This window comes from Hipposideros armiger, unplaced genomic scaffold, assembly GCF_001890085.2.
Source record: "Hipposideros armiger isolate ML-2016 unplaced genomic scaffold, ASM189008v1 scaffold_41, whole genome shotgun sequence".
In the NCBI taxonomy this organism is placed as follows: Eukaryota; Metazoa; Chordata; class Mammalia; order Chiroptera; family Hipposideridae; genus Hipposideros; species Hipposideros armiger.
The window spans coordinates 4475659-4494690 of NW_017731391.1; the positions used below are offsets into that span (position 1 = coordinate 4475659).

Consider the following 19032-nt stretch of genomic DNA (forward strand, 5'->3'; position numbering starts at 1 on the left):
CCGTTTGCCCTTGCCACGCTGGACGTGACAATATCTCCTATATAGATGATCATGTCATCTGTGAATAATAACAGGTTTATTTTTTTCTTTCCAAACAGGATGCCTTTCCTTTTCTTGCCTGAATGCAGTGGTTAAAACCTTAAATACAACACTGAATGGAAGAAGTGTTGAGAGTGAACATTCCTTTCTAGCTCCTGATTTTAAAAATCATTCAGTATGTCATTATTAAGTATTATGTTATGTATCGATTTTTCTTAGATGTCCTTTAAGTTCTCTTTTATCCCTTGTTTGTTGAGATACTTTTAAAAATCAGGAATGGATGCTGGATTTTGTTAACTGCTTTCTATTTTTTTTTTAGCTTATTAATACAGTGAATTATATTGATTAAAAATTTTAAGTCAATCCTGCATTTCTGGGGTAAATCCCATTTGGTCATGATAAGTTATCATGAACAGAACTATCCTTTGCTAAATTTACTAAAATTTGTTTAGAATTTTTAAACCTATATATTTGAAGTATATTGGTCTATATGTAATTTTCTTTTCCTTAATGTCTTTGTCTAGTTTTGGTATCATGTTAATGGTAGTTTGATGGAGTGAGTTGGGAAGCATTTCCTGCTTCAATTTTTGGAAGAGTTTTGTGTAGAACTGGTATTATTTCTACCTGAAATGTTGATAGACTTCACCAGTGAAGCCATCTGGGCCTGGAATACGCTTTGTTCAAGGTTTCTAACCTTAATTTCAGTCACTCTAATTGATACAGTACTACTCAAGTTATCTATCTTTTCTTGAATGAGCTTGGGTAACCTGTGTCTCAGAAGGAATTTGTCCATTAATCTTTTGGCATAAAGTTGTTTATAATATTTCCTTTTCCATTTTAACATTTGTAGACTCTATAGTAATGTCACTTCTCTCATTCTTTTTTTTTTTTAATGACTCCGTTTTATTTTATTTTTTTTTAGTTATTTTTTTTAGCTGAGCCATCCTGCCACCTGTTGGCAGCTCAGTGGCTGCTCAGCTCGGGCAGGGACTCGAACAGCTGTTGCTCAGAGCTCAAACTCTTGAGTGAGCTCTTAAGCAACGCTTCTCTCATTCTTGATATTGATAATCTGTAACTTCTTTTTATAATGGGTCTCGCTTGAGACCAATTTTATTGGTTGCAGAAGTCAAGCTTTTAGTTTCAATGTTTTTTTTTTTGTTTACCTGTTTTAAATTTCATTGATTCCACTTCAATATTATTTTTCTTTCTTCTGCTTACTTTGGATTTAATTTGCTCTTCTTTTTCAGTCTCTTAAGGTGGAAGCTGAGGTCACTGATTTGATGAGAAAATTCTTTTCTAATATAGGTGTTCAACTAGACTGAAGAACAAAAGGACAGCAACTTGTCTGTTCCCCTTCCCCCAATTCCCCAGCGCTGTTCCCATCTCCCCAATTCCCCAATAAAAATCTTAAAAAAAAAAAAAAGACCCTGTAGGAATAGTGAGTCTAAATAAATATCTTCCAAGATAAGCACAGCAAAAAATGTCAATACTGAATATGTAATATATTTAAATAATTCAACTGTCATCAACTTTTTACATGGGTACGTGAGGTTTTGTTTATAGACTACAATCTTGAGGTGGTTAGAACAGTTATTAACTTAATTGTTTAAACTCATTAATTGGTATGTTCCACCTCTTTATGATTATGGTTTTATTTAAGGCTCAAAAATAAATCAAAATAGATCATCAATTTGAAAAGGTAACTTGTAAATTTTCCTCTGTTTTCACGCAAGATTATGGTTAGAATAATGCTGTAGAAAGAAATTTAAGTATTTCAATCCATAGACATATACTTTTGACTAACTACCTCTCATTGGTAATAAAAATTCCTGGAACCCATTAATTTTTTTTATTCTCAATATTTTATTTTCCAGATTTATTGAGGTATAATTGACAAATAGAAACTGTATATATTTAAGGTGTGCAATACGATGTCCTGATGTTACGTACACATTGTGAAATGATTATCACAATCAAGCTAAATAAAATATTTCCATCACCTCATATAGCTACTTTTTTGTGTATGTGGTAAGGATACTTAAGATCTACTCAGAAAACTTCAAATATACATTATTATTAACTACAGTCATCGTGTTGTACATTAAGTCTCTGGAACTTCTTTGTCTTAAATCTGATCGCTTATACTGTTTCCCTCACTCCCTGACCTGTGGTAACCATCCTTCTACTTTGTTTCTATTAGTTTAACTTTTTTAGATTTCACGTATAAGCGACATCATATAGTATTTGATTTTCTGTGTCTAACTTATTTCCTTTAGCATAAACCCCCCAGGTCATCCATGTTTTCATAAATGTAAGGATTTCCTTCTTTTTTAAGCTAATATTCCAGTGTGTGTGTGTGTGTGTGTGTGTGTGTGTGTGTGTGTGTGTGTGTGTGTATGTGTATTACATTTTTTACATCATACTCTTTTGATCACTTTAACTTTACAATAATTCCTAAAATCAAGTAGTGTTAGCCCTTCAATTTTGTCTTTCAGAGTTGTTCTGCCTATTATTTTAGGTCCCATGCATTTCCATATGAATTTTAAAATATACTTTTCAATTCCTATATAAAAGATCCCACTGGGATTTCACTTGGAACTACTTTGAATCTACAAATCAATTTTGAGAGAACTGTCTTAACAATATTAAGTTTTCTGACCCATGAACAAGGTACATATTTCAATTTATTCAGATTAAAATTCTTTCAATATTTTGTGGCTTTCACTGTAAAAGTGTTTCATATTTTTGTTAGATTTATCCCAAAATATTTCATATTTTTTGCTATTGTAAACAGTGTTCTTTAAATCTCAATTTCCAAATGTCCATTGCTAGTATAGAAACAATTTTTTTTCTACATATCAATCTCATATCCTGCAACCTTGTCAAATTCACTTATTTGTAGTAGCTTTTGGGGTATATTTCATTATATCTTGTTGCATTATAGCCAATTCCGTTACCACCCCCCTGCATTAGCCTCTGACCCATTAGTCCAGAGAGTGTCTCGGAAAACTGAGGCCGGATGGAATGATATCTGTAAAACTCTCTCGGGAGTGTCTCAGGTGACTGGGACCTATTGGAATGATAATAGTTATCTCCCCTGGGAGGACACAGTAACAAAGTGTCTTGGGGCTACATGGAGGAAGTGTGAAGGCACAGGATGTGTTGGAACACAAAGGGAATGCTAATGGAAAAGGTCTTAAGGCACACATAAGTCACGGGTTACAAATTGATTGACAGCAGTGAAGCAGTTTCACTTCTTTTCAAATTTCTCAATAAAAGCCATGCGCTGACCTGATTCGGGGCTCACTCAGTCTTCTCTGGCTGAGTCCCTTGGTCTCGCTCTTAATCTTACTTTTGTCTCTTGCTCTTATTCAATTTGCGTCGCCCCTTAAGAGAAACCCGTTTGCCCTTGCCACGCTGGACGTGACAATATCTCCTATATAGATGATCATGTCATCTGTGAATAATAACAGGTTTATTTTTTTCTTTCCAAACAGGATGCCTTTCCTTTTCTTGCCTGAATGCAGTGGTTAAAACCTTAAATACAACACTGAATGGAAGAAGTGTTGAGAGTGAACATTCCTTTCTAGCTCCTGATTTTAAAAATCATTCAGTATGTCATTATTAAGTATTATGTTATGTATCGATTTTTCTTAGATGTCCTTTAAGTTCTCTTTTATCCCTTGTTTGTTGAGATACTTTTAAAAATCAGGAATGGATGCTGGATTTTGTTAACTGCTTTCTATTTTTTTTTTAGCTTATTAATACAGTGAATTATATTGATTAAAAATTTTAAGTCAATCCTGCATTTCTGGGGTAAATCCCATTTGGTCATGATAAGTTATCATGAACAGAACTATCCTTTGCTAAATTTACTAAAATTTGTTTAGAATTTTTAAACCTATATATTTGAAGTATATTGGTCTATATGTAATTTTCTTTTCCTTAATGTCTTTGTCTAGTTTTGGTATCATGTTAATGGTAGTTTGATGGAGTGAGTTGGGAAGCATTTCCTGCTTCAATTTTTGGAAGAGTTTTGTGTAGAACTGGTATTATTTCTACCTGAAATGTTGATAGACTTCACCAGTGAAGCCATCTGGGCCTGGAATACGCTTTGTTCAAGGTTTCTAACCTTAATTTCAGTCACTCTAATTGATACAGTACTACTCAAGTTATCTATCTTTTCTTGAATGAGCTTGGGTAACCTGTGTCTCAGAAGGAATTTGTCCATTAATCTTTTGGCATAAAGTTGTTTATAATATTTCCTTTTCCATTTTAACATTTGTAGACTCTATAGTAATGTCACTTCTCTCATTCTTTTTTTTTTTTAATGACTCCGTTTTATTTTATTTTTTTTTAGTTATTTTTTTTAGCTGAGCCATCCTGCCACCTGTTGGCAGCTCAGTGGCTGCTCAGCTCGGGCAGGGACTCGAACAGCTGTTGCTCAGAGCTCAAACTCTTGAGTGAGCTCTTAAGCAACGCTTCTCTCATTCTTGATATTGATAATCTGTAACTTCTTTTTATAATGGGTCTCGCTTGAGACCAATTTTATTGGTTGCAGAAGTCAAGCTTTTAGTTTCAATGTTTTTTTTTTTGTTTACCTGTTTTAAATTTCATTGATTCCACTTCAATATTATTTTTCTTTCTTCTGCTTACTTTGGATTTAATTTGCTCTTCTTTTTCAGTCTCTTAAGGTGGAAGCTGAGGTCACTGATTTGATGAGAAAATTCTTTTCTAATATAGGTGTTTTAGTGCTATAAATTTGCCAAGTTTAAACACTCAGTTGTTGGTTGTTGTTTTTTTCAGTTGCTATACTTTCAAGTTACATAATCTTTTCTTCTACATTGCAGTCTGTTGTTAATCCTATCTAGTATATTCTTCATCTCCAACACTGTTTTCATTTCTAGATATTCAATTTTGGCCTTTTATATCTTCAATGTCTTCACTCAACTTTTTGAACCTATGGAATACATTTATATCTGCTTTAAATTTCCTTCTGTGCTAATTCTAATGTCTGAGTCAGTTCTGCTTTGGTTTCTATTGACTGATTATTATTCTCAGTAATGATGTTTTCCTGTCTTTTTGCATGGCTGGTAATCTCACTGGATGCCAGATAATGTGATTTTTTTACCTTGTTGGGCACTGGATATTTTTTATTTCCTCTAAGTTGCCTTGAGCTTTATTCTGGGATACTAGAAAACATTCTGATCCTTTTCGGTCTTGCTTTCATGACTTGTTAGGCAGGTATGGAGCACTGTTCAGTTTAAGGGTAATTATTCCACACTAAAGAGCCAAGACCTCCTGAGTACTTTACCCAATTCCCAGTTGAAGTAGGCTGAATAATGGCTGTCTAAAGGTATCAGATCCTAATCTGGAACCCATAAATGTTACCTGACAAGAAAAGGTCTATGTAGATGTGATTATGCATTTTGCCATGGGGAAATTATCCTGGGTTAGTTTGAATGGATGAGTACTGAATCCAATTACAAGCTCCCTTTTAAAAGACAGAGGCAGAAAGATTTGACACATGCAGAAGACGAGGAGGCAGCATGACCAGGGATGCAGAGCTTGAAGTAATGCAGCCATAAGTTAAGGAATGCCAGTAGCTATAAGAAGATGGAAGAGGCAAGACACAGATTCTCCTCTAGAGCCTCTGGAGTGAGCAGGACCCTGAAAACAATTTGATTTTGGCTCAGTGAAACTTATTTCACACTTCTGGCTTCCAGAAGTTTGAGAGAATAAATTTATGTTGTTTTGGCCACTAAGTTTATGGTTTATTGTTTATCTGTTACATCAGCCTCAGGAAATGGATACACTGATGAATTGTAAGTATTTTCCAGTCTGGCTATTAGGAGTAGGCGCTGTTTCTGGCCCTGACACCAGGGCTTAACTCCCTCTGTTCCTTCTAGATGGTTCTTTCCCTGGCCAGAGCGTTTATCTACATGCATGTGCTGAACAGTACTTGACTGAATACTCTTGGGGGACCCTCTGCAGATTTCCAGAGTTCTCTGTATGGTTCTCTCTTCTTTGTTTTTCTTTTCTAAGAATTCTCCCTTACTTGGTCTTCCTAGACTCTTGGTTCTGTCTCCTCAACTTGGAAAGTAGGTAATACTTTGTCTCGGTACCTTATTTGTGTGCCATGTTCTGGAAACTCTATCAAGGCGTTAAAGCTGGAGTACCTCCTTTGTTTCTTATCTCTCAGGGATTACTTTCCTTCATTGCCTGATGTCCAGGATCTTGAAAACCCTTGTTTCATGTTTTTGTGTGTGTTGGGTTGTTTCAGGCAGGGAGGTTAATCTGGTCCCTATTATTTCACCTTGGCTGGAAACTTGGTTAATGTTTGTAGGCATCTAAGAAGATGCCTACTTTTTTTTTGGTTAAAGTTAAACGAATGCACAATGTAACAGGGCATTCTGGGAACCAAGGAATAGTGTTTATAAGTAAAGTTCATGGTATTCTTTACTCAATGGATTTTTAGCAAGGCATTATTTTTAGCACCGAAAATACAGCGGTAAATAAAATGTCAGTATCGTCCAAAGAAAACATTCTATCACAAACTTTGAACAGAGTCCATTTTTCATTTATCTTCATATTATGAAGGTACATAGTAGATAGTGATTAAAATAAATTGCGTGCACTACTAAATGACCATTTCATTTAAATATAAATTGGTAACGTTTACTGCATCTGCTATTGATTTTTACTAAAGTAGTAAGAGAAAACACTGATCAAAGGGTACAATAAGTTGATTCCAGAAAAGTGATGTTTAGAGTTTTGAATAGTTGAATTAAGACTATGTTTCAGATTGAAATGAATTAAAATATATTCAATTGTCCATTTATATTTCTTAATATAGTAACATCTTACTATTGAAGGAACACTAAAGGAAAATTTTATCTTTCCCATAAAGAGCAAAATTTTAATTAAAAAACTTAGAAGTCTTTGAAAAAACTTCCACCCAAATATAAATGGGAACTTCAATCTAAAATATCATGTCTTTTTGTTTCACTCTCAAGGTTTATAATATCATTAGGAGTACATTTTCAGTACAGTCCAGCTTACTGAAATAATACTACTAACATCTGACATTGAGCATATGCTATGCTGAGCACTTTATGTGCATTGTCTCCCCTAATCCACACTATGACCTATGACATAGATATTATTTTTTCCTAATTTTAAAAATGATGAAGCTCAGAGCCAGTAAGTAACTTGTCTAAGGTCACATAATTCTGTAATTAGCAAGGCTGTCTTCTTGACTCTAAAGCTCATGTTCTAAAAATAAGCCATGAATTCAAATTTACAAACGCGTAAAATACAGCTAATCAACTGCAAAAACTTTCATGATAAAGTTCCCTTAGATATGGTTTCCTCTGAATGTCAAATATGAAATTAATATTTTAGCTCAATATTTCCAGAGCAATTTTACTTTAAATGGTGAAGCTAAAATGATTATTTCTTATATATAAGCATGTAAGGCACTCAAATATTTGAAAAAGACAGTTTTATATTTAAAGAATTTGTTTGTAGTCGCTCACAAAGACATCAACAAAAATACCCAGGAAAACTATTAAACCTTATGCTTTCTTAAATGCATATATATCCTTGTGATTACAGGGAAGGGATGGCATAATTTGCCCTAAAATACACGTAAATATAATTATTTTCACATTAACATACTTGTTTAAAAAGGATATTTTGGGCGTGTGTGTATAATGGATATTGATTTAATGTGGAGAGTGGGTGTAAAATGTATGTACCATTTCATATATCTTTGCCATCACTGGAGAGAAAAAAATATGAGTCAATGAGATGAAGTCCCTCTTATAACAAGCGTCTGATGAAGCTACTTAAGTCTCAAAGCATGTGCTCTGAAAGTCTCAATAAAGGGTTTGGATTTTCCCATGTGGGTGCCTTTGTACACTGTGAGTGTGAGGGATGCACATTATAAGGGACCTAAGAGAATAATACTTTACCTCTGGAGAAACCATAGCAATATTTTCGTTATTTACCTGAAGGTTCTCACAGGTCTCCTGACTGTAAGTGAGCCTCTGAATTTCTGTAGGTGAGACAAGATACAAGGCTTGTCCGTTGTTGGTAAAGCAGAACGTTCGGGCTATCCGCATGTTGGTAAGGGGCAAGTAATACACGTCCAACAGAGGCCTTAAACTTGGCAAACTTGAGAAAAAAAATGAAAAACTTGTTAATAGTAAAAAAAGGTAGTTTTAGTTTTGAACAAACTATTATAGAAGGTAAAAATGACAGGGACCTTATAAACCTTAGGATTTAGTGCACTCGATTGGGAGATAAAAATGATTTGTATTCCTCATATACTTGTTCACTATTAACTGAATGAAATTAAATTCTAAATTCATAAGACTGTAAATAAATAAAAGCTTTTCTTTCAAGCTGAATATAATTCTGTAATATTATGTCTTGAAGGAGGAAATGCTATTATCTGTGCTTTAAAAACTCCCAAACTCTTACCTGAAAGTCATGATGTGTCCATTGGCACAGAAACAGGCAAGGCAGATACTGTTACTCAAAGCGACGATATCACCACGAAGCACAAATGAGGTCTCTGTAATGTTTTGCTTGTAAGCACAGTTCTGGGTTGGCAGTGAGATTACTTTTGCTTGCTTTTCAGAACAGATCACTGCATACTGGTTCTCACTAATTTCCTGAGAAGAGGAAGGGGATACGGAGACTGGCCGTCTTTTCTTCAGTTTCTCCTTTTCGTCTTTTTCTTCAGGAACGTTGTGTTCTCTCCAGGGTTCATATGCAGGGGGCACCAAGCAGCCTGTGGTGTCCAGGAATGCCATTCTCAGGATCGCTCCTTTCAACCTCAAGATAGTACCTAAAATATGTGAGTTTAGTAGACAAATATTTTAATCCACACAATAAATACATTTTTCCAACACTCAAAAATATATTAAATGTATACTAAACTAAAACAGGACACTGGCGTACTGACAGGATTCATACTTCAGGTGATATTTGAATCTGGAAAAATATATCAGTATTACATGCCCCAAATAGATAGGTACCACCAAACATAAATGCTGGGATTTCTGGAACTATACCTTCTCTCAAACCTGGCAAGTGTACTGCCAACAAGAATGAGAGCAAAGTAGATGGCACCTAGGGCTGCGCTGTCCAACATGGCAGTCACTAGCCATGTGTGGCTATATACACAGCACTTCAAAAGTGGTTTGTCCAAATTGTGGCATGCTACGAGGGTAAAATACATGCTGATTTGAAGACTCACTACAAAAAATATTTAAAAATAAAATATCTCAATAAAAATACTGATTATATGCTAAAATAACAGCATTTTGGATATATGGGGCTAAATAAAATGCTATGAAAATTAATTTTATTATTATTTTTTTACTTTTTTAATATGGCTACTAGAAAATGCAAATTCTATGTGTAGCTCACACTGCATTTTGAATGGGCAGTAGTGAGCTACAGGGCCAATGAGAAAAGAATTTTCCACATATTTCTAAACATAACTTCAGAAAATCATGATTTCCCTTTAAACTATTTACTAGTAAATGTCAAATACATTCAAGGTATCATTTTGGTCAACTTATAATCTTAATTTAGTGGTGATATTTCTTGACTTGCTTTGGGACTTCCTTTCCTCTACATCCTTGAAAATGTAAATATGCTTTATGCTGATTTCTAAGTAAGCTAAATGATAGTATTAAGAGTTTGGAAATCAATGACAGGGAGAGTACGGACTTGATTTAGCCTCCCAGTTTATTTTAAAAGACTTTTCATATTTTATTACTTTATACTTACATAATATTTTATAGTTTGCAAAAATTTTTCCTGATTTTTTTTTTTATTTCTAAGAGGAAGAGTTCCTAATGTTCTCTCAAAATTCTTCTTAGAAGACAAAATATTGTTTCCTTTCTTCTTTGCATTTATATATTTTGTCTATGGCAGGGTTGCCAGATAAAATAAAAAATACCCAGTTAAATCTGAATTCCAGATACATAATGAATAAATTTTTAGTATAAGTATGTCCCAAATACTACATTAGCTTTCCAAATACTGCATGGGACATACTTAAAATTAAAAAGTATTTGTTACCTGAACATCCCGTGTTTCACTTGCTAAATCTGGTAACCTCAGTCTATTGTCCAGGTTTTGCAAGTAGACAATTTATTATAAACAGTTGGCTAATTTGAGAACTACACATATGAACATATGTGAGATACAGTGGATTTTCTAAAAATGTACCAAGATAATATTTAAATGTATGCCTGTCCTATAGTTACTAGGGTTTTATATGTTTTTCAGCAGAGCAGTGGTAACTGTTGGGCTCTCCTCTTGAAGGAAAAAATAAATTGGCGACAAAATAGACCATAAGTACAGAAACCCATCTGCTTGAAAAACAGCTCTCTTTTCCTCATAGTTATTATATAATACAGATAACATAACATGAATGTCACTGTGACATTTTAAAATAGGTACCTTATTAAAAAAATAAATCTCAAAGATTCCACCTTTGAGATGGAACTCAAAGGTTTGTTTTTACATATGAAAATTATTTTTGGGCTGGCCGAGTGGCACAATGGTTAAGAACTAGCTTCGGACGCCAGAGGGCCCCGTTTCGGATCCCACATATGAGGGCCAGTGACACTGCCCTCTGCAGCTAAGATGCTGAACAACAGCTCAACCTGGAGCTGGGCTGCCGTGAGTCGCCAGGGACGGCGTAGGCTGCAGCCCCTGCTGCACTGGGTTGCCATGGGCTACCGTGTGTAGCCAGCAGCCGGCGTAAGCGGCCAGCAGCCGCAGTGAGTGGCCGTCCAGAAGCCGGCGACTGATCTGCCTCGCCCGGGAAGAGCGCAATGATGGTGCCAACTTGGGCCAGTGAAGCAACGTCCTCCACAACTAGACTGAAGAACAAGACAACAGCAACTTGTCTGTTCCCCTTCCCCCAATTCCCCAGCACTGTTCCCATCCCCCCAATCCCCCAATAAAAAATCTTTAAAAAAAATTATTTTTATATCAGAGTGAAATTATAACTAATTTGATTGTCTTGCAAGTCAGAAAATATCTTAAATATTTTATGTAGTTAATAGCAAATTATCTATACTTAATCACTCTCTCATTTTTATTTATTGGAAACATTTATTTTCTTATTATAAACTGATACAGGTGTGTTGTAGAAAATTTTGAAATTACAAATCAGTAAAAAGAAAACAAAAATTACCCATAACCCCATTACTCAGTCATAATTACTATTACCATTTTCATTGTCATCTTTCTAGCTTTTTTTCCTTTACTAATATTTGTTTACCAATAAAAAATGAGATTCATAAGAATATCATTATGTAACCTTTTCTAATAACTAGGCAAGCAGTATATACTCAAATATTGAATTGAATGAATAAATCGAAGTTCCTTTCATGTAAAGATAGTTCAAAAATTTTAATTCTAAATTCCAAGTATTGTTAAAAGTTTACTATATAAACAAGAGACACTAATGAGCAAAATCACATTTTTTTCTATCTAGATCAGCATAAACTAGTAATGGAAACCAGAATTCTTAGTTATTTCCAGACCTATCAGATTCCACATACATTTGATAAAATTCAATCTCATTTTCACTATATGAAGACTGTAAATTTTTTCTTCTTAAATTTGCTATTAAGCCACCTTTCCCTAATACCTCAAAGAAGAAAAGTAATCTATTTTAAGACTTCACATTTACAGATTAAAAACAGCCAAGTGTATGTTTAAAAATATATTTGTTTAAATATACGTTTAAATATATTTATGTATAATGTTTAAAAATGTGTTTTTCTTCTACATAGTTTTTCTCCTAAATGTGTACCATCCTTTTGTGTACAGAACATAATACTTTGAAGTACCCTGGAATGCATTAGAATAACAGTGTTTTTCCATTTTCTTACATAGTAATCATTTTAGACATGATCCTAGTTTTAAAAAATGCAAAACCTGAATGGCTGTATAAATAAATGATATTCTGGAATATTATTGCATGTATTCCTTTATTAAAAATATAAGACTGCAACTATCCACATTTAATTTACATTTTAGGATTCTTAGATTGATTCCAAAATGAAAAGCAAAGGCTTCTATTAAATTACAGCAAATCAAAACTTCACTGTACGTGCAGCACCGGAGTATACACACCACTTGGAGACACGATTACTGGCTGAAGAAGTCTTTGCTCTCCTCCTGGGGGAAGGTTCAGTGCAATGACGAGCACCGTTCCCAAGGTCGTGCCAACCCATAAGCACGGGGAAGGAGATGAGTCTGCCTTTCGAGTAAAAGTTTCACAGAAATGAAGAGCAGAGATCGCTTCTCGGGATTCTTTATCAATGCTGGTTACGCTTGAACTCCGGGATCGGCTGAAGGAATTATCTTTCACATCTGAAATGATTTAAAATGTGAGACTGTTCAAGTTATAAAATATCACTTTTTTTGTTTGGTATAAATTTGGCCAAATAGTTAACCTGCAAAAAGACAAAAATCTATATTGCACATTTAATTTTAATCTTTTAATTGAAAAGAAAAACAGTTTGTATGCTAATAACTTTTCCTTTGCTTACATATAAAATGCAAATCATCAAATCCATACTTCTCAGAACTGAGCTGGGTGCATCCCAGTAAGTTTTTGGATGTGTGATCTCTATGGTTTTTAGTGCAGCTCTCTGTTGGTATCCTGGCTGCCCTTATACCACCTTCTAAGCCCTTACACCACTTTCTTTTCTCATGGTGCTGTTTCTTCCTTTGGTAACACAATTTTATGGTTAGGTAGAATTAGAAGTGTGGGTATTTTCAATTTTTTACATTTAAAAAATGCATTTAGAAGTACTCTGATTCTACCTTCAAATTTACTGGATGATGGACATACTCCCCCCTCCCCCAATCTGTCCATATAAAGGCCTTTAACCCATAAAAATTTAGCTTTCACATTTCTTGAATGCCATTTTAACTGTAATCCACATTCGCCTAAGGTTTTTCATCACAATGTATAAATGGCATCTGGTTCACACTTGACTTGATACCTGGTGTATTCCCTTCACCCAGCTCTGTCTGTAGTAACAGATATACTTATAAATTATACTAAGAAACACTCTCTTGTCTTCAGCTACCTTCTTCTTTTTGGTCGATTTCAAATCTGTCTCAAGGCCTCCCCTTATCTCTTGAAACTGCATTTCTAAACGCTTATGGGAATTTTTTCCTGTTATGTCTCACTATGCAAAATCAAAACTCATCATTGCCCAAAAGCTTTAAATTCTTCTAATGGTACTATTTCTATTAATAACACACTTGTCCCCTAAATGAGTGGCAGTTTTGGTTCTTCCCCTTCACTTTACCTGTACATCTGATGGGGTGCCAAGTCCTATGTTGTTTTATTCCAGGGTTGCTTCTTTCTTTCCATTACCAATCAACTCCCAGCACCCTAAGTTCATGTCTTCACCATCATCCCTCTACTGCACAATTCCCAAGTGATATTTCCACCTTCACTGTCACTGTTCTAACACAAGTCAATTAAATAAGGTAGTTACAATTCTATCGTTTCTATTTTAAAAATCCTCAGTGGTTCCTCTTCATTTGATCATGCCTATAATCTTATTTAAATATTTAAGGCTCTCCACAAAATATCTCCAGCATATCCTCCTTGAGTCTCCCAATGCCACTCTGCTTCAGTTCATTGTGGGAAAGAATCTGAGCCATTCAGTGTTCTCCAAATATACTTCGTGCTTGCCTACGTTTAGACTTTTGCTTCTGTTTTCTTTCTTATTGGTGCCCTTGCTTCACCCTTTTCTCTACCTATCAAGATTGTGCTTATCTCAGGTACTGTCATCTTCATGAAGTTTAACCTGATTCCTAAAACCATACATAGTTTTTCTTGCTTTTGAATCTTGATATAGTTTTCTTTCTCCCATGGCACTAATAGTACATTTGTTCTGTAGTTCTTTCTGACTTGTCTTAGGCCTCGCTCTAAAGTGACTATAAGTTTCTTGAGTACAAGGGCTGTGACGTTTTGATGCCCTGAATTTAGCATAGTGCCTTGCATATATCGGGTTGTTGGAAAGTCATGACATAATTTTTCTATGTTTTTTTGTTGCAAAAATGCATCATGACTTTTCCGACAACCCAATAAAAAAGCATGCAAGAAGTATTTGCTGAAGAGCCATCTGCAGCTAAAAGGAAGTAAATGAATGGATTTCTGCTGTACCACTGGGGTATATTAAATTTTCTAGTAGCTTCCATTGTTTACATCTAATAAATCACTCCTCACATCACATGCTTTCTTTCAATGTTATCATGAAAGAAATGACTTCATAATATGAAAAATAATAAAACATGTTAAAGTCTTCTAAGTTGTATTTTATTAAATAAAAAAAGTATAACTGGATCCTACTTATACTCCTCCAAAGCTTTTCATAATCAAATTTAAATTTGTAGACTGAAAATTATTACCCCAAATAATTATATACAATATAATTTTGATTACAGTTAGCCTCTGAAAACAATAAAGCTACTACTTATGACAACAGCATGGGGTCATTTCTGACTACAGTTCTAAAATATATATATATATATATAAATATATATTTATATATATATATATATATATATATAAATATATATATATATATATATATATATTTTTTTTTGCCTGAGATTGTACTTTCTGACACTGTAGAAAAGAACTGCTTACTGTAAATGAAACAACTTTTCATAAACAAGAACTCATTACTGGATGAGTGTGTCTTAGGATACTGATTCAAATATTAACTCTTCATAGTTTCCAAAGTTATTTTAGTAAAATAACAGAAATTTTAAATTTATTTTCCAGTGATAAAAATATTTATTTTAATAAAACATATACATACAAAATGAATAAACATGTATCTTCAGTTGTGACCTAATGATAAAAATAAACTCAATACAAGAAAATGTGATAAGTTTATATTATCAAATAAACTGCAGTGTAAATTAACCTGTGTAAAAACTCTTACTGATATGTTAAAATTAAAATAGGTGATTCACAACAATCTAATACTTCAAATGTTAATTTACAGGCCAAATAAAGTGTTTTAATTTAATGGGCTAACTTAACTATATAAAATTCATCAACTACAATTGCACTTCTATTATATGACTTCTCTATAAAAATTAGATTGCCAAAGAAACTCCTAAGACTAATCAATATGGGAAAACAAAGTGAAGCAGAATCAACTTTGAACTTAAGAGTTAGACTGCTTATTTTATCTGCCTATAACTGTTTGAAAACACGTTAGAATTTCCAGCAGTTCATGAATTACAACTTCCACTGACTACTTATTAAGTTAGATGTTGTGGGTGTTCGTGGCTTAAATTTTAGAAATTGGTCAAGTTAAACACATGGAATCGAAATTTTAATTTTAATTCTAGTACCAGAGCAGAAATGAAAATAGCTACCACTAAGCAAAGCCTACCTTGTGCTACTCACTATTATAACACTTATACCAAATAATTTATTATTCTTGGAATCCACATAACAACCCTGAAAAGTATTATCATCACAACTTAACAAATAATATAAAACAGAGGCTCAGACAGGTTAAATGACTTGCTCAGGATGACAAAGCTAGTTAATAGAAGAGTTGGGATTTGTGCCCATGTCCAAGTCCAAAACCTTCTGCTAGACAAGTCCAGATAGACACAGGGTTAGTCACATCTCCCATATCATACAAGTGGAGGGTTTCTGTTATTATTGAGTATTAAAATTCAGACTTTAGACACACACACACACACACACACCTTGATTATGTGGTCTTCTGGTACATCTCTAAACTCAGATAAAATTTGTCATTAATACCTCCATCCATCTCTAAGCTGATACAACCATGTCACAAAATCATTGCTCTCATGTTACTCTCTGGATGCCTAGAGCATTGTACTTGTACGTAGCACCCTCTCCTTCCCACAAAGAGTCTAATGCACAAAACTTCTATCTCCCCCAATTAAAACACAATGCTAAGAGGTGAATGTGGTCAGGGTAAAATCAGGACAAAAACGAATTCACATCAAGGTATATAACAGTTAGATGTGTTGCCTGCTGTGGTTGACACTTGAAACTGACATCAGAAGTCTGACAGTATCACCCATGGTTCCTGAGTTGTGGTCCATGGAATCTGAAATGGTGAGGCTATAGTCAAGGTGTAGGGTTGCATAATTTCCTCATAGTGAATTCTACTCACAGAAGCTTCCAGAGCTGCAGGACAATCCTATAGCCTCAGCTTCAGCAACACCTGGCAGTTTGAGCCTATCTGTATAATTGTTTTTCCCCATTGTCTCCCTAGCCAATGTAAACAATTACCAGCAAAGAATACTTTATCAAAAAATAGTTCAGCATCACAATGACTGCACGGGAAATCACTTAGGCAACATGGCGACTGTTTCAACACCTACATCAATCAGTTATAACTGGCTTAGGACATTGAAATACATGGGTACGCAAGCTAAAACATAAACTAAAGATGACTTATAAAAGCATGGAGTACACATTAGATTATTACACAATTTATAACTATTCTTCTAAAAAATAGGTGATTATGATATTTCTACTAATTTTAAAAGTACTTCTACATGTATTTTCTCAGATTTTTAAGACACTAAAAGATTCAAAACCATTTTAACTAGTCATATTTAATGTTATTGAAATCATGGGCCTGAGAGTCTGATGCAAACTCTGGAGCCTCTCGTTGGAAACAAAAATGTATACTGGAAGTCTCAGATCCACTGGGTTCAAATTTTGTCTTTCATTTTTATAGTGAAAGGAACTATGCCCTTCTCCAAACATGTTATCCTACATTCTAGGGTTAATTCTTATTCCTTTGATACCAGTGATACTAGAGGTTCTACTAAATTGTTCTTCTTATGTTCAGAAATGTAACCTTTTACTGATGACAACAGAAGACGCCAACTCGTAATTATATGCTTTCTATCTATCAGTACAACTGACATAAGTGTATGATTTACAAATGCTAAAATTAGTATGGTGAAATTAACCAATGCCTAAGTTTGTAATATGTATACAAAGGTAGTCAAGGTATATAGAGAACAGTGAGAAGATGAGGTGGATGAGCAAATGCAAAGGAGAAAACATAGCTATTTCTAAGACAAAGATGGGTGAAATCATCCTTACATGATCATACTTCTTATTCAATTAAATAGAAATTTCTGGAATTAAAAAAATGAGTTTATAAAGAAACCATGCTTTACATCACATGAAATTTTATTTTTATCTTTACTGAAATGTCATTTTTCCCTATCCTGGGCTATCAGGGAGCTGTTTTGAGCTGGATATGGAACAAAAGGAAATGTGTGAGTATATTCACTGTGCTTTCCTAATGGACTAGTTGCATAGAAAGTCCTATAGAAAAAGAAATATTTCCCAACTTATTATCAACAAAAAGTATAATGATTATTGATATGAGAGTCGCTGTAATACAGAAAGCTAGTAATTTACCTTGAAAATATTAAATTCTTATAAAGTAAATAAATGTATAAGCTGTTGAGTTCAAAATAAGTTTTCAGATGGTCAAATGGGATAGAACTTTTAATAGAAATCTGAACCTGCAAAAATCTTTATCTTATACTAAATTTCGTTTAGATCTAAAGTATGAGAGGGATGAAGAAATACATTATTTGGTTTACATGATTTTATAATTATCTTTCACAATTTACAGATGGCATTCTAAAGACTATACTAATCCTTCCATGTCTTAGTCATTTTAAACTTGATTTCCGATGAAAATCAAGTCTATGGTAATGTTAAGCCTTCTGATTTCCTTGTCTGCCCATTAAAGGGAGTTTGCTATGGATTTTTATTTTACTTACCTAAATCAGGCTTTAGGTCAGTAGGCAAGCTTAACTTCCTTGACATCTTTGCTGAAAAATAAAATGCATTTTTAAAGTTCTGAACAATCTTTGATTCATACTTATTAACACCAACTGCCCTTCAAGATAGAAGCGAATATGTTTATTACTAAATCTAGATTCTATGATAATTAAAGTGATTAATAATATTATGGGTGGAAAGTAAATCTTATTTTCAACTTTTTAAAAAGTTCGTACTTACTTGATGTAATATCTTTTTTTGTGGTTGAAGCCCTTACTTCAACAAGGAAGCCTTTTGAATTCTAACTGTTAATTATTTCTTAGGCTCACAGGAAAGAATCAGGCTTTTCTGAGAGAAGGAAAGGCATTTCTCAGAATGATGACGTTGCAGATTAGGACAGTAGAGGCATAAGACTGAGTTTGGGTAGGTGATACCATAAAATCTTTCTAGCTTTTCATCTTCATAGCTACTACTCATTATTTTCCAGCTAATTTCTAGAATACAGGACAAATCTACATCTACAATCAAATTATTTGACTACATTATAAAATATCTGGCTCAACCATTTCTTGATATATTAACATCTCTTTTTACATTTCAGTGGAAAAAAAAACTAAGCCATGCTCAATCTAAAATTACAGTATTTATAAAATGTAAGCTACAGATATTTTTATTTCTCCTTAGTATTAGAATAAAAAAGCCTATGTATTCACTTTCCATCCTCAAAATCAGTTATTGCCTTAATCTAGGAAGTAGTTTAAAGTTAGGAGTTGTTTAACTATATTATGTTAGTGGCAGTGCATGCGAAACAGAATAGTGCTTCCTACGTGAAATTGTGAAAAAGCATTTGTTTGTTAATACATGAATGTGTATATTGGGTTAAATTTTGGACTGTTAGGAGATATTTAAAGCACAGACCCTGCTAGTCCATAAGGGCGCCATGTACACAAACAGAAATCCAGTCATAGTACATAACTTCCACATCTAAAAAATGACAAATCCAGTGTTAGGAAAGAGGCATTAGGCAAACTGAAAAGGGATGGGGGGAAATCAAGTTTTTACTTCTAAGCTTCATTAATCTAATTAGTGGGTCGATGGGTCAAATATAT

At 33.9% G+C, this 19032-nt stretch overlaps 1 protein-coding gene across 1 annotated transcript in view; it reads right to left on the reverse strand.

The window, feature by feature from the left end:
- The window catches only part of STXBP5 (syntaxin binding protein 5), a 182049-nt gene that overhangs the window by 12451 nt on the left and 150566 nt on the right, over positions 1 to 19032 (reverse strand). The window contains exons 22-25 of the mRNA XM_019638917.1: positions 17923 to 17973; positions 12214 to 12453; positions 8527 to 8896; positions 8052 to 8217 (exon numbers count right to left, since the gene is read on the reverse strand). Of these exons, the coding sequence (XP_019494462.1) occupies positions 8052 to 8217; positions 8527 to 8896; positions 12214 to 12453; positions 17923 to 17973 (827 nt within the window). The remainder of the gene's footprint in view (positions 1 to 8051; positions 8218 to 8526; positions 8897 to 12213; positions 12454 to 17922; positions 17974 to 19032) is intronic.